The 17,136-nt window shown below is 38.0% G+C and overlaps 1 protein-coding gene across 1 annotated transcript in view; it reads right to left on the minus strand.

Annotated features, from left to right (window-relative positions):
• Nucleotides 1-17,136, minus strand: part of LOC149316364 (FRAS1-related extracellular matrix protein 1-like) — a 130,365-nt gene that overhangs the window by 66,175 nt on the left and 47,054 nt on the right. Inside the window, exons 20-21 of the mRNA XM_089515282.1 lie at nt 8,885-9,029; nt 7,817-7,958 (exon numbers count right to left, since the gene is read on the minus strand). Coding sequence (XP_089371408.1) covers nt 7,817-7,958; nt 8,885-9,029 — 287 coding nt within the window. The remainder of the gene's footprint in view (nt 1-7,816; nt 7,959-8,884; nt 9,030-17,136) is intronic.

Genomic DNA, 17,136 nt, shown 5'->3' on the forward strand with positions numbered 1-17,136 from the left:
CCCATTATGTGAACAAGTCTGCATAATTTTTTAGCTTTCCTATTCCCTCTCTGCTCTATCTTCTTCTTGTTGGCAGAAATAAGGATAAGTAAGTAAACTGTTGGATTCAAAATTTAATTTGGTATTACCCAGTTTGTACCTCAGACCTCTATGAACAGAACTGAATATGGACCTAAATGGAGATTGTGGTGGAAATTTACTCATTTCTGAACTTGCAGTCTATTTTGAAAATTAGAGAAAAATGTTGTGATGGTTCCCGTCTCCAGGCTGGACTTGCAGTCCAAACCCTTGGGTTTCTGTCATTCAGCTTCCCCGCTGGCCTCCTCAAGATTCCTCTCTGGATTGTGCATTTAGGCCACAAGGTGATCTCTATATGGACAATTAAGTGTGGTATTCTGTGCATTCAATGTGTTCAGACTGTTCATTAAAACTGAACAGGAACAGCCACACAGTTGTGCAAGCAGAAGTTTATTAAGACATAATCAGATCACACATTAACTGGTATTCAGATTCAACAGCTGAATATACTGTTCGAATTTAAAAGTGTTAAAGACTAGTTTCTGGACAGATTATTTTTAAACTGTGAATTTTAAATGATGACTTTTTAAATGTGATTTCCTTTAATATGCATGTGTCTTGTTTGTTCTTTTAGATTGATGTGTGTTTTAGCTGGTTCTGTTTTTAATTGATGTTGTGTATTTGTTAATTTGTTGTTTCCTGCCTCAATCCATGAGGAGAGGCAGAAAAGAAAATCAACATCATCAACTATTTAATCATGTACAGCTCCCCAAACTCTATTCAGTTCTTCCCCATGGCTCACTCTCCTATCTCTATTACAGTTTTTCTCTATCAGTAGGCTTTCTTTTTCCTATATCTCCCCTGTGAGAGAAAAGCCTCAGTTTTGTATCCTTTCTTCCCCACAAGCTTCCTTCCACAGCATTCCTTTAGCTGTGGTTGAGTGGTACTAAGCAGGTTTGCCCAGCTCCTCCCTTCACAAATGTTTTTGAAAACGTCTGCATTTTTTTGGGGGGGGAGGGGGGAACTGTATGCTTGGGAAATTCATACAGTTGAAAAATGCATACAAACAGCTTCATTTATATACCGCTTCATACAAACTAACAGTGTCTAAGCAGTTTCCAACTGTAAGCTAATTGTAAGCATACATGAGTGTACACTTGTTGAGAAATGTAAACAAAAATATGTACAAATTCCTGTAGAGGAAAATATATATTTAGAATTGGGTTAGAATGAGTTTAGCTCTGAAGAAAATGAGTACATGAACAAGTTTGAGTTCAATAGATGAGCCTATCCCACAAAGCAAATATATCTTCATTATTAGTTTTAAACTACTGGGCAGCTTCAAAGCATGCAGTGTCAAAACACTGTGCTCCGAAGCCACCTAGATTGCAGTAGAAAGGGGTGGCCTGTGTTGCCCCTATGATCCATACTGTGGTTTCAGATAATGGCTTGTTCTCAAACCATAGTTTAACATACTACAGTGGGCCTTTGGTCTCCACTGGGGTTTGGTTCTAGGATCCCACACAGATACAAAAATCCATGGATCCTCAAGTCATATTATGTACAGTGGCATAGTGAAATGATATCCCTTATATATAAGATGGCAAAACTAAGGTTTGTTTTTTGGATTTTATGGGGGCGTGAGTATTTTCAGGCCATGATGGTTGAATCTGTGGATGCAGAATCCATGGATACAGAAGGCTGTCTGTAATATTCAGTAAGTTTAGATGTTTCAAGGAACTATGGCTAATGTAAAATTGAAAATAGATTTTTCAGTCTTCCCCAGGGATCTTTATGAACCAGGCTCATTCAAGATTTCCTGTTACAGTTCAACCATGCTATTGGGCTAGTAATTACTCTGGGCAGTTGCATGCCACTTTCTGTGCAAGTCTGGAAACAACTAGTTAATAAATTGCCAAATTATGAATTCATTAAATTTTCCCAAAGTAGCTTAACTCACTACATTACTGGATAATGGTGACATTAATTCTATACTTTTATGGTACAATAGGTTTTTAACCATTTCAGTTTGTTAGGCAGCAACTCTCTTTCTGCCAGGTTCAGTAAATCAGGAAGGCCTCAGGAGAAGGATTTTGATTCAACTAAATTCATCACATGGCTCCATGTTGGCTGCTTTGTTCTGTCTGCTACCTCTAACAAGAAAAAGATGAGATCCTGGTTGGAATAAAGTGACTGAATGTGGTTTTAGAGGAGAGGTGAGTTGTTTGCTCATTAGAAAGCCCTCAGGTTGTCAGGATGTTTAGACATGAAAGACTGGTGTTGTCTCCTCCCATCCTATATGGATGGGAGGATTTTTAAAAAGAAAGTGAGGATGTTTTGTCTCTTCATCACTTCTCCTCTATAGGTTATGTTTTCTATTACCTATTATTATATAATATATAGTACTGTACATATACATCTATGTATAGTGAACTGCATTGAATGCCTTTCTGCTGTTTTAGTATGTTTATTCTTGCATGGTGCTAGGCATGGATAATTAAATGAAATATTTTCCTCAAACCTCTCTCCATTTCCTCATCTCTTGGCCTCTCTCTTTCCTTCCACCCACTCCTGCATGAGCAGTTCAAATGCTCTGAGAGCTTTAGTTGTAGTTGTTATGCTCATTTTTCTTACCCATCAAGGGAAGCTTTCAGAGTAGATCTCAGACTGTTTTAGTGATCATTGATATCAGTCCCTGGGCTGCATTTATTGCTTTCTGAACCTTTGCTGCAGACAAGGCAAATTATAGAATCATAGAATAATAGAGTTGGAAGAGATCACAAAGGCCATCCAGTCCAACCCTCTCACCAAGAAATCTCAATCAAAGCATCCTTGACATATGGCCATCCAGCTTTTGTTTAAAGACCTCTAAGGAAGGAGACTCCACTACACTCTGAGGGAGTGTGTTCCACTGTCGAACAGCCCTTACTGTCAGGAAGTTCTTCCTAATGTTGAGGTGGAATCTCTTTTCCTGGAGCTTGCATCCATTGTTCTGGGTTCTAGTCTCTGGAGCAGCAGAAAACAAGCTTGTTCCTTCCTCAATTTATGACACCCTTCAAATATTTAAACAGGGCTATCACATCACCTCTTAATCTTCTCTTCTCCAGGCTAAACATCCCCAGCTCCTTAAGTCGTTCCTCATAGGGCTTGTTTTCCAGACCCTTCACCATTTTAGTCGCTCTCCTCTGGACGTGCTCCAGTTTCTCCACATCCTTTTTAAATTGTGGTGCCCAGAACTGGACACAATATTCCAGGTGGGGCCTGACCAGAGCAGAATAATAATAATAATAATAATAATAATAATAATAACAACAACAACAACAATAATAATAGGATTTATTTATATGCTGCCCAATCACTGGGAATCCGGGCAGCTTACAACAGAGGGGATAATAGAGGGTTCCCTGCCCTCAGGCTTACAATCTAAAAGACAAGACATGACACAAAAGGAGAAGGGAATGGTGAGGGGTGGATGGGATCAGGTCCAGCAGAATAGAGTGGCACCATTACTTCCCTTGATCTAGACACTATACTTTTATTGATACAGCCTAAAATTGCATTGGCCTTGTTAGCTGCCGTGTTGCACTGTTGACTCATGTTCAATTTGTGGTCTACTTGGACTCCCAGATCCCTATTTCTTGTTCCATTGCCATTCAGTCATTCTTCATCTTGACTGTGAATACTCTTTAACTGTACACTTTCTATTTGGGAGTCCCCTCCATATGTTCATTGCAGCATTTAGCTGTTGTCAAGTCAGCTTCAACTTATGGCAGTTCCATGAATGGAGACCTCCAAGTTACACTGTCATCAACAGCCCTGGTCAGCTCTTGCAAACTCAGGACCTTGGTTTCCTTGACTGAGTCTATCCATCTGGAATGCAATCTTCCCTTTTGCTTACTGTTTTCCCAAGTAAATATACCTAAGGCAGAATGTGTGCATCCTGAGTTACTCCTGTGAGGGCTCAACTGTAATAGCTATCTCAGTCATATGGTGCTTGACCATTTAATGCATGTCTGGTTAACAATTCCTGAAGGGACTCAACTACACAAGAATTTTAGTGGTCCAATCCTATTTGATAGTTTTTTGGGAAAAGGTCAGCCCATCCTTGCCTAATCTTACAGAATATTTGACACCTTACTCCCCTTATTCCATAGCCTATGGTATCATGTAAAAATCCAACAAGTAAATAATAATAATAATAATAATAATAATAATAATAATAATAATAATAATGGGTTTTTAGATACATTATATTTTACACTGGAGCTGCCAGTGGGTGAACCTGGGATCTCTGGCTTCTGTATGCAAAACATGTACTTGCCACTGATTTCTGCAGATTGCTCTTCTTGATTGGAAGTAGGGAAACAGAGAGGATGTGGGGATTTAGTTATACAGAAAAAATATTCTGCATATGCTCAGAGAAATAAAAAATATTTTGATTAATAACACCCTTGATTCACTGGCTGATCTTTGTAACCAGCTACGTATCACTGCATTTACAGTGAATCAGTATCCTTTAGCTGAAATAAACACATAATGCTTACTAACCTACCATCTCTCCTTATTAACCCTTAACAAAAAAGATATCTGAAAAACACATGTTAATTAGTATTGGGGGGGGGGGATAAAAAGAAGATCCAAGAGAGGCAGATCAGTAACAAAACTTATCTGAATAGGTAGCAAAAAGTTGCATACTTCTACCATTACCAATCAATAATTGCATCATGGGGAAAGATCCATGTTGAGTAAAGGCAACTTTAAAACAACAACAACAACAACAACAACAACAAAACTCCCAGTTTTAAATAAGTCAGTATCAAATGGTGCCTTTAGGGATCAAAGGTGAAAACCTTTCCATCATTTGCTTCAAAATCCATTATCTGTTTTCAGAACTGACATTGTAAATAATAGTCAGTCAATTATGATCCAACTAATTACATGATATCAATTGTTAGTGTTAACTGGCAACAAATTAAATTCCCCATTTCTAACATTTAACTCTATCTCATTATTTTCAAACACAGTTCCAGACTCTGGTCTTCATTCCCTTGAATGTATATGAGAACACCCTTCAGAGCTATATAAACTCGATTCATGGGAAACCCTTCTTCCTTCACTTGATCATACCCGTATTTGTTTATGTACACAAGCTGCAATGACAGAAAAGCTGTGAATGTATTTCCTTCAGTTTCACAGATCATATTTAACTCTCACATAGTTAAGAGATTCAGAAGTATAAACACCCCTCACTGTGATGATCATTTCCTTTGCCTAACTAAATTTCACCTTGATAAGATTTTTTCTGGCGGGCCATTTTAAGTTTTATACATTTTAAAGAAGCAAAACAGTGCTATATAAATAAAGCATAATAATAAGAAGAAGAAGAACTGAAAATAATTGCCACCGAATCAATGAGGACATTCTAACTTCATATATTAGGTCTCACGGCAAGTATAACAAGTAACATAGAACATATTAGCTCAGCTAAAATCAAATATTTTTGGCTCCCTAAGATTTTTCCATTTTCAGATCATTGGCTATTACCTCCTCCCCCATTAAGACCACCAGTTGAACAGTTTAAGAAGTTGAGGTGTATGTTCCCACCAACCAAAAGGAAACAACCACATGGTGTAGCCACTGAAATGTTTCATTATTTTTGAGCTAGTTTCCAAATTTCATTATGTTCTAAGGATGCCAAAAAGCTGGAAGTCCACTTTAAAAAGTCTCTCTCCCTCTCTTTTTCTTGCTCCATTTATATGAGTAGATTATGTGAAACTCATTACATTTTATGGTTTTGCACAAAAATCTTAGTTTCCTACTAATATTATGCAATGACATAATGCCATTTGTAGAGGTGTCATATAAAGCCATTGACTTTTATGGGCTTCTGATGGCAAGACTATCCACTTTATATTCTGTTTTATGTAAGAGTTCTCAAAATTTATAGATCCCAACAGATTTCTCAGGTTACTTAATTATAAAAGAAAGATTATAGCATAGTGTTTTAGCAAACCAATATAAAAGTCAGTTAAGATGTTTTGGTATAGTTGCAAAGAAAGCTGACTCAAAGAGCCACAGAGTTAGACATCAAAGTATAGGAACTTTTTGTATAGGGTTAAATAGGGATGGATTGGTTTGAGAAGGACACAGACTACCCATTCATTCTCTGTCAGACATCCACTCACACATTCATCCATCTATCCCTTCAATTTTGTCTCTCCTCTCCTCTTTCCCCTCTCTTTCTTCTTCTTCCTTCCTCTCTCTTCCCTTCCGAAGTGCCTTTCTTCCTTGGTCCAGCATCAGCATGACTAGATGTCACAACTGCAAAGGACAAGGCACTACAAAATGTAGGCTGTTACCAAATAAAAGCTAAAAATCATGATATAAATGTAAACTCATGCTTTTTTATCATGCTCAAAATGGAGGACATTTTTAAATTCCTCCTGGACAGAAGGTTGACATGTAGGATATGTTCTGAAAAAGGAGGACATCTGGTCATCCTGTCAAGAACTCACAACAATAATAATTTGAGCAGGGGAGCTCCCATTTAGCAGTGGGAGTCTTCCTCAAAGCATTAGTGACATGGGGAGGGGATTTGGGAAGGTGAGCACATTGAAGATTTCCATACCTGCCTGCATCACTGCTAAAATTTCCCTGAAATGTCGCTCAAAGGTGATGGAAGTGTGCGTGTCTTAAAGCCTGGCATGCTTCCTCTATTGTCAAGGAAACATCGCTCCCTCCTTTGCGTCCCTGAATCGTTGCAAGGGGAGCAGATCTCCTATGGACACAAACTTTGCATTCATAGGAAATCCACTCCCCAGGAACAATTCAGGAGCGCTAAGGAGGGAGCAACAAGTCCCTGACAATTGAGGAAGCATGTCTGGCTTCCAGATACATGTGCTTCCTCCATCTTTTAAGGATGTTTGAGCCACATTTGACCAGCGATGGAGTCAGGTATGGAAATCTTCAGTGTTAGAGAGGGGAAAGTTAACCATTCTACTCATATGTGTAACAACTGTTGTTGTGTGCTTTCACATTATTTCTTACGTATGACGAACCCATGGCAAATCTATCATTGGGTTTTCTTGCCAAGATTTGTTCAGAACAGGTTTGCCATAGCCCTCCTCTGGAGCAGCATTTAAAATATCACAGTTTCTCTTACTTTTCAGATGTATTTAAAATACTACAGTTTCTCGCTCTTTGTTCCCACTTTCTCCTTTTGTCCTTAGCTTACTTCAACAGCTGCAAATTGAGTTCAAAGTACAAAAGTAGTTTGCACTCAGTTAATCCTTCAGGGAGAAGAAGAGAAGCTTTTCAGTAGACGCAGGCTAAAGCAAACTGTTGCAGCCTTTCCTAGTTTGTGTGTTCTTAGTCATTAATAACTTTTCACCATTTTGACCATACACTGATGTTGCTTGGCAAGACATGACCCAGTTTTCTTCTGTGAAATATTGGAGGGTATACAGCTGTATATAAAAATGGCTTCCACTAAATACCATAAATTAAAAATGAAAATCAAGGACAAAGTGTGCATGTGTGATCCCTCCTTACCCCATATGATAAGTTCCACGGGGAATACAGCACCTGCATTTCCTCAGTCCCCTGCCCCCAGTTCCAGAATTAGGGCTTTTCTGTCCAGAAATACAAGTTAGTATACATTTCATGACTATGTGTTAGTGAGTAGGTCACACAGAAATTGGAAATAATTCAAGTATGTGCATTTTCTTTAGTAGCAGAGACAGAATGCCACATGATGATGGGGGGAAGGAGGGAGCAGAATACTGAAAATCATTGCTACCTTTAATTTTAGGTGTCCCCATTTTGGCTTGTTGTTGATGACATACTGAAGTTGATTCCTTGGAGAATCTTTGTCTTCTACTTCTAATGACACACTGGAAATAACTTTACTGCCCCCGGCTTCAACTTCTACACCTGTGTTCCTGGTATGTCAGAAAGGGATATGTCCATGAAAGTGGGGAGGAGAAAAGCACAGCAATTCAGAATTAATCATCAGCTTTGAAACACAGTATAAGTGTCATTTTTATTTCACATATAGTACTCCCTTCACTCTGGATGTACAAAAAATTTCTCCCTTGCTCTTTATCTCCTCTGGACACACACACACACACTCACTCCTTAAGGTGACAAATGTAACTTGGGTTAGTCCCCAGCTTTCTATCTCTATTAGAAACACAAATTCTTTCTCCTTTGCTCAGGATTGAAATCCTTAACTGAGTTTTTGTGGCATACTTATAGAAAATGCAGAGATGTCCCTCTGTTTCATACAGGGTCTGAATTGTAGGCCCAGGACAATCCTGAATAAATCCAGTGCTGAACTGAGTCAGAGAGTATGGCTAGAAGGAATGGGGGAAAGTTTGCATAATCATTTGCTTCCTAAGTTCCTGCTTTGGCTTATTTCTTCATTGGGTTGCTCTTGTGATACAGTTCAAAGTCATTATTAATGATTTGTCAGTTCATCAATGAATTGTCAGTAGGGAAAGCATTCATTTATTCATTGATGGATCTTCAGTATTACCATAGCATATTTTTATAGCAATAATCTGCATTCAGATAAACTGGATAAGCCCTTCATCCATTGTTTGCAGTTATGTATTGTTATTAATAGTATGAGAAGTTGCAATATTATATGCTCTGCTCTTAGACCATAGCTGGGTCCACCATTAGGAAGAGATTAGGTTCTGCATGAGGTAGACTATGTGATGGATATGAATGGATCTTTGAGAAACTGAATTCTCTGGTGCCAATGACCAATTCTGCAAATATGTTAACAATTAAAGAAGAATAAAATGCTTTCCTCCATCTCTCCTAGAGTCACTTTGCATAGAATGTCACTTCAGCAGCTAACCTGGAAAGATGAGGGGTTTCATCATTGACTGACATGATGTAGATGTAAAGTGTCCCTTGGACTGTGTGCTTGCCATCTGTCAGCTGAACGGTGAAACTATCCTCTAGGCTTTCTGTGTCATCATGCATGTACATAAGCATCAGTCCTATTGGAGAAAGAGCCACAGACAACTGAGTACTCTGAATTCAGCAGCAAAACCCAGAAATTCTAAAGACAGTGTCAATTTAGGCTATCAAAACCACATCATGTCTAAGAACAGGTTGAGTGACTGAGGAGCTTCATTTATTCATTTTCATCAGATAGCATTTCTGAGGTAATAAGCCAATGTATTTGCCATTAATCTCTTTGGTACCAGTTAGCAGGGGCAATACAGATTCTAAGGAGGATAGAACCTAGAAAAATAATTGGAGTGCTTGTCTACCTATTTCAGTGTAAACTAATTAGTCTGCAGACTGATCCTGAATCACCATCTTAAGATGTCTGACATGAGCATCTAATGTGCAGATGGGATTTACAACATGCTTTTTGATGGTATGGTCTCTCTGTGTCTCCCTTCTTCCCTCCCTCCCTCCGTCCCTCCCTCGCTCTTTAAACAAACAGCAAATTAAAGGCAGAAACTTTGGGAAACCAATTTTAGGAGATTTTCTAATGAACCAAACAAGTCTACATTTCTATGTTGGCTTTGATAAGAAGCTATGGTAGTTGAAAGCTTATCTGTAATTGTTTATATAATTTCTAGATTTGTTGTGCACTCCCTACTATGGTGGAGGAAGAATAAAAGTCAATCAGCACCTCCAAAGGTAGCAAATAGAAAAAGGGTGAATAAATACATCTTTATCTGCTGTCAAAAAGTCCACAAAGAAGGAACCATGTAAGTTTACCATGCCATGGTTGGGATGTCACTACCTGTCTAAGCTCCTCCTGGAAGTAAGATATAGCTTTTTGCTAGCACAATTCTAACCAGGTTAGGTAGCCGTGGTTATGTTAAAGATAGACACTGAGCACCAGGAATTGTACTAATATTGATGAAATGTATCTGAAAAATGTGTTTGGACAGGGCACTATCATTCAAGAAGGATATGGATAAGAATGGGTCTGGATGTTGTATTCTTTTAAATGTATTTTAAACAAGTTTATATTTTAAACTATGTTTTATTCTTTCATATGCAATCTCTTTTAATATTGTGATAATTTAATTCTGTTTTAATGTAACACTTTTCTATGTTTTTAATTGTACTGTTTTTAATCTTGTAAGCCACTCTGGGTCCCAGTGTTGTAAAAAGGGCAGGAGATAAATACTGTAAATATAATAATAATATAATAATTGATTAGGTGGTATGTGTGTGGAGTAGGATGGCCCAAATGATCAAAGGTCTGGAAACCAAGGTTTATAGGAAATGACTTAAGGAGCTGAACATGTTTAGAATCATAGAGTTGGAAAAGACCTCAAGGGCCATCCAGTTCAACTCCCTGCCATGCAGGAACTCACAATCAAAGCACCTCCACTAGATGGCCATCCAGCCTCTGTTTAAGAACCTCCGAAGGAGGAGATTCCATCACACTCTGAGACAGCATATTCCACAGCTCTTACTTTCAGAACGTTTTTCCTAGTGTTGAAATGTAAACTGTTCTCCTGTAGTTTGAATCTATTGCTCCAGGTCCTATTCTCTGGAGTTTCAGAAAATAAAATAGTTCCATCTTCAGAATGACAAATACAACCATACCAACAGTTTTGCACAAAATACACAGTTTTCTATGGGAAAACTTTGGGATTTGAATTTAAAAAGCAAGTCTCAACATAAAAAGGGAAGTGCACAAACAATTTTTCACAAGAGAAGTCTTGATGTGAAATAAATGATCAAAAAACCCCACAAAACTCTTGTAACCTCATTCAGTAGAGAGAAAACTTCTGAAATTATTCATTTTTCCACATAAGAAATAAGTGAAGATGTACATCTCTAATACTGCTAATGCTTCTTTGTGGCATATAATGCAGACATCCCTTTCTGGCTGGATGTATACTGTTGTTGTGCCTTTAAGTTGCTTCTGACCAATGGTGATCCTAAGGTGAACCTATCACAGGATTTTCTGGGGCTGAGAGTATGTGAGTCGCCCTAGGTCACCCAGTAGATTTCCATGGCTGAGAGAGGAATTGAACTCTGGTATCCAGGATCATAGTCCAATGTTCAACCCACCATGCCATGCTGGCTCTCAATGCAGATGTGTAGATGTGCTGGCTCTCAGTGTGAGTGTACACATACAAATTAGAAAAATAATTCATATTTGTAGATGCACATGTATTGCAATTTGAAACTTAATTGAGAGCCAACATGTTTGGCTTTCATGTGTTCTTACTGTAGCTGAGAGACTCATACTTCCAGGCAAAGAAGGCAAACACCCACTGCTTAACCATCAGAAGGATCTTACTGCTATTATCATACATAAATGTGTATTCTACACGTGTCAGGGCCAAGTATGTTTTTTGAAACAAGATACTGCATTGTGGGTTTATGTCTTGGCTACAACTTTATTACATAAGAAAACATCACTAACCATAACCAATGGCAGGAAAGGGGGGAGAGGGCACGGAGCATGGTGTATTCCAGACCAATACCTGCCTAAACAGGGCAGGAAGCAGCTAGAGTCAGTGAAAACGCCAGCAAAGCTTGCCATGACGTGCCAATCTGTGGGGTGAACCAAACAGCCTGCAAGAGGTGATTCAATCTGCAGATGCTCAAACATGCAGCCGAACCCTTTGCTACCAGCTGTCCCCAAGTATCCATCATCCCAACTGAATAATAATATAATAACCTGTAGGATGTTATTGACAGTAATTTGATTTGGGCATATTTTTTCCAAGACTGTTAGTAAATGGTGTTTGTGTCTAGCCTGTGATAGTATACCAAAGGGTTTAGGGAAATTTGACAAAACAATTTGGTACTGACTAAGGATATACTGATGTTCCTTTTTTTCCTTTTAAGTTTGTATCTTTTGTTGCATAAGATAGTTTATTTATAGGGTGTTTTATAGGTGGTAGATCCATTTCTACTAGTTGGTCTGTTGAAAGGCTTGAGATTTTGAGGAGGATTGTCAGTCAGTTGGTTAACAGTGTGGTTCTCTAAGTGTTTATTAGTTTTGGGATTGGACTTTTCAGTATCTAATGTAATTTGTATTAATTCAGATGTTTGAGCTGTATTAGATTCTTCATGATTAATTTCCCCATCAGATCTCCTACCATTTTCTGATGTTATATTTCTCCCTATTTTACAAAGCTTTTTTGGAGCTCCAGACGCTTCCACCTTTGAGTTTTTCCTTTTGCGACCCTTCTTTGAGCTTATTACAGATCTGTACATAATATCCCTGTCACTTTTCGAGATAGTTGTTGTTATCAAAGAGGATTTATCTTTGCCATTTTCCTTGTTTAATTTTTGCTCTTTTGAGTTAGTACAGATCGTTTGAAGGTGTAAATCTACTAAAGTGGTAAGGAGAGTATTACACTCGGTAAGGAATTTTTTAACAGATGACAATTCCTCAAAGAGAGTGGAAATCCATTTAGGATTTTCCATATCCTTTTTAGGATTATAGAATCCGAGTGGTAAACTAAGAGCTCTGTCAGATCTTAACACATCCTCTCTTGGATCTATTTCCATTTTAGTCCCATATAACTTTTCACTTATAATATGTTCAGGTGTTACTTTTCTCTCAGCAAAAGCCATTTCAATTTCAAGGTTTGGTGCAGAGAAACTTCTGTTTAGAGGCTTTAAAGAGCCTATTCTATCTAAAGACCAATCCAGAATAGGTGCTACGGGTGATGAAGTTATTCCCTTACTTCCTATAGGATTTGCTTCTACATTAAATTGAGAGCATCCATGGGGGGATTTGCATCTGCAATTAGTAAAGTATTGAATTATTTTTGATTGCACAACTTTCTCTTTTAGGAGGCAGTTTGAGGATGAAGGATGTTCCAAGGTTATCATATCTTCACTATTCATGTTTGTCTTTTCTTATTAACAGTGGCAATATTGTTAGGGCCCCGCTTATGGTCAATTTTTCTCAGAGCTGTCTGAAACTGGCTTTAGGTGGTCATAAGTTTATGTAAGCTTAACATCAGGTATTCAACAGTGTACACATAAGACTATTATATCTAGTGTGTCCTATCAATTTAGGTTTCGTAAAAAAAAGTATACAGTAAAAATGATTTTATAAGTTAAAAGTTAAAAAGGATTTAAATATGATCAAGTAGGTCCAACAACAATAATCATATAATACCCTTTATACAATAACCTTGCTAAAAGCATAAATGACTTAAAAGAGTTAAAATAATTTCCATAGGGGGGAGGGGAAAAAGCAAAGCAAAAAAAAAAAAAAGCCTCTGTCTCCAAGGGCTGGGATGAGGAGGAGGAGAGCTCAGGCATGCCCAGGGCCAAACGCCAGAACTCTTTCTCTGCTGCTGATGGACTCCTCTCAGAGCAGGTGTGGTGGAGGGTTTTTGTAGTCTCAGGCTGAGTTTGGAGGACCCACGCTGCCTCTAGCTCTGAGGACTGGGAGGAGAGCTCAGGCGTGCCCAGGGCCAAATGCCAGAACGCTTTCTCTGCTGCTGCTGGACTCCTCCATAATATAATAAGGATGCCCCCCACCTTTCATATCCTATAGTTGTGACATATCCTGCAGTTGTGACAGCAGCAAGGCATACACGGAAGTATGACCACAAGCAATAATCAAATAACTGAATAGACAGGAAGAACAAACCTTGCATAAAATCAGTGAAATCCCAGTGAAGATAACACACTCACACACAGAGGGACAACCAACCAACCTATCCTACAGTAACATGGAAAAATTCCTTCCAGACCCTGAAGGTAACCTGGGGTCTGGTCTGCACAAGTGGCAAGGAGTACAACGAGTGGGAGGGTGGTAAAGTAAGACCATAATGTATTTCTTCCCCTCTCTCCATTACTACCCCCCTTCTTTCAATTTCTTTTTTAAAAAGCAAAACAAACCCAGCCTTCTTTCTTTTTTTTAAATGTACAGGAACATAAATAAATAAATATAAAATATTTATTTGTATCCCACCTCTCCCTTTCAAGAATCAAGGCAGGTATGAAAAAAAATGGCATTTGTCAAAAGGAACCTGAGGTGTGACAGTACATTTTATGACTTCCATCTTTCTACTTCATGCCTATTCCAATAACATGTGCAATTAGTACATAAGGTTCAAATTGTCTTTTTTTTTCAGGTCACACATCAGATCCTCTTAGCTATATTAGAGGATTAAAGCTGTTTGAAAAGTCTGATTATTTTAACAAATATGGTAGCATTATTAATATGTCCAAATATTTATGGTATATAATTATTTAGAATGGCAGCAGTCTGATTTTGCAAACCTCTTTTCTGCCAAATTGCTAGTGTGCAATTATCAGACTGGTTACATATTGTCACTTCATTCAGCACTGTTGTATAGGTGTTTTTTTTAAAAGAAATGAATATTTAAATGTCTTTAAATATATGCACTGTGCATATCTTATTCATTCATTATATAAACATCACTATAATGAATTACCAAGTCATAATGGATGGCCTATGAACTGCAAAGCTATGATTCATTTGGCATGGGTCAAGGTTCTCAGCCAGTCTGAAGGAAAATGAGCTTATGGGGGTGTATTTGTTTCTTTTGAAGGGTATATTACTATTTCAACTACTCTTTGCCAGTGGGGTGAGATTGGGCATATATGGAAAGCGAAACCAATCATTTTCCGGGAAAGGACAGCATTTATATTAAGCCATGGATCCAATAGGCCTGTGGGTGACTTCAAAGGAACTTCAGTGTATGAACAGATGTTCAGTGTTTGCAAATAATGTAAAATTTGAAAGAAGAGTATTGAAATATAGATATTTTAGGAGCAATCAAGTCAACTGAATAACTGTTATTCTATATGCAGAACTAAAACATTTTAATGCTTTCACTCCTCACAGAAGACTGTCAAAGTAACACCAAGAAAGTGTGGGGAAAAGACTGTTTAGTACTGTCATTTACCATTGGACTGTAAAAGGGCATTTCAAATACAGATGCCATGAAGTAATCCTATCAATGAGACCGAGTTCACATCCAATGTTGCTTCCATGAGTCAAGATGAGAACTAGCGTACTATGGGGTAGAAAGCCAATAGAATATAAAACACAATATGAAGCAGACTGCCTAAAAAGGGTAGATGGGGGCTGCCCCAATGTCGTTCACCTTGGAGCACTGGCAACCACACACCTATGGCCCAATCTGGCCCTTTGCCAGTGTTTTAAACCAGCTTCTGAAAAGGAACGTTTTTTCTCCACTGCTTTTCAAGCTAGCTCTTCCTGGTTGGGGCAGTGTTTGGGTGGCTATGGGCTGTGTTCAGGGCATGTGTCATCTAAATGCACACCCCCAGTGCAGCCGGAAGGCGGACCATTTGGCCTGTCTGTTTCAGCCCAAAGCCAGGTTTGGGTCATGGTCAAATCATGTTCAAATCTTTGTTGAGCTATACTTGCTGGATGAATTTGGGCCAGTAACTTTTTGTCTCTTTCAACCAATCCACTGGATCCATGGAATTCTTGTTAGGAAAAAAATGGTGTGCCTATATGTGGTAATAATTGTAATTTATTTACGGTCTTTGACCAAAATATCTCAAAGTTATATAAACATTATCAATAAAAACACTCTTACCAAAAAAAAAAAAAAACCTAATAAAAAACTGTATGTGGTAATATGTGCCACTCTTTGCTCAGTTTCCAAATTTTGTTTGTAATACATTTGACATCTCAAACTAAATTCTTCTCAGCAGGAATATCTAAACTACAGAAATCTGTCCCATTAGAAGGCTTCTCAAAAGCCAGTTAAAAGTGGCTAGATCATTTTTATTAGTTGGTGATGGACAAATCTGTCCTTTTTGATTTCTTTCTGCTCCTCATGTTTCTTCAGTTTGCTCTATATCACTTCTACACTGGGCTGCAATAAATAATTTGTTTAAAATTTTGTATGCATATTTCTTTATTCATATATATATATATATATATATATTAGGATGAAGTTTTATACAATATTTTCAATAATATACACTGGTACATTTTTGTATGCATCTTTTCCCTGTGTGTGTGTGTTTGTGTGTGTAGTTAAAGGCAGGTGTGTGTGGTGATTTTTGTTTGTTTGTTTGTTTTTGCAGAAGGGGTTTGCCATTGCCTTCAACTTAGGTTGAGAGAGTGTGACTTGCACAAGGTCAGCCAGTGGATTCCTATGGCTCAATGGGGATTCAAACCCCAGTCTCCTAGTCCAAAATTCAAACCACTGCACCATGCTGGCTCTTGACCTAATGGTTAGTGGCATACAATACATGATCCTCTGATCCACCTCACTGTACAAGAGCATGAAAAAGCAGCATGAAGCACAGCAAAGAGAGCATTTGAATTATGTTACATTTAGTGCCACCAAACCGCTAAAGGGAACATTACAGTTAAACTGTAAAATGAGTGACGTTATTCCTGATTAAGGTATTGTCATAAAGAATACAATACTGCCTTCGTTTGCAAACAGTTACTTTTATGCTTTGCCCAATTCAGTGCTACCATGACTGATTACACAGAATTTGAACCCAAACTTTTATTAAATACTAAAATCTGTGTACATAGATAAACAGATCCACCAGGTTTGGTTCCTTCCACGTTCAGTTGCTATGTTCTCTCCTTTTTAAATATAGGGAAATTTATACATTCTGGTAAATTTGTATTAACTGACTCTTTCCCTTCCCCACTGTCTTTTCAAATGGATGCCCAAGTATTATGGTTAGACTCTATTTGCCCCTGCTTTTGAACTCCATTTGGATTTCTGCAGCAGGAATCATAAAACAGATCTGTTGGCACTTACTGATTCAAGAAGTAAATGTATACCCATGATAGGAAACAACGAGCTACCTATATTTTTGGAGCTTTCTGATGCTTATTAGACCAGAGCATGATTATGTAACTATTTTTACAGCATCATTAAACCCTGGCCTCCATAGATAATTCCTTCTGAGAACATAGTTGCTCAAGGAGATAAAAGAATTGAAAAGTGCAAGGAGGAATTAATCTGTTATTAATGTCTCCAAAGAAGATGTTATGCTTGAGAGACGAATGGTTCCCATTTCATTCTGACCATCTTGAAATCTTGCATGAGATAGCAGAAGACACTCACTATAGGCTCCAATTGTTCTTGTTCATTTAAACAAATTAAGCACAGATGGCTTGCT

This window comes from Sceloporus occidentalis, unplaced genomic scaffold (genome assembly GCF_023333645.1).
Source record: "Sceloporus occidentalis isolate IW3139 unplaced genomic scaffold, rSceOcc1.0.p SCAF_3, whole genome shotgun sequence".
Taxonomy (NCBI): domain Eukaryota; kingdom Metazoa; phylum Chordata; class Lepidosauria; order Squamata; family Phrynosomatidae; genus Sceloporus; species Sceloporus occidentalis.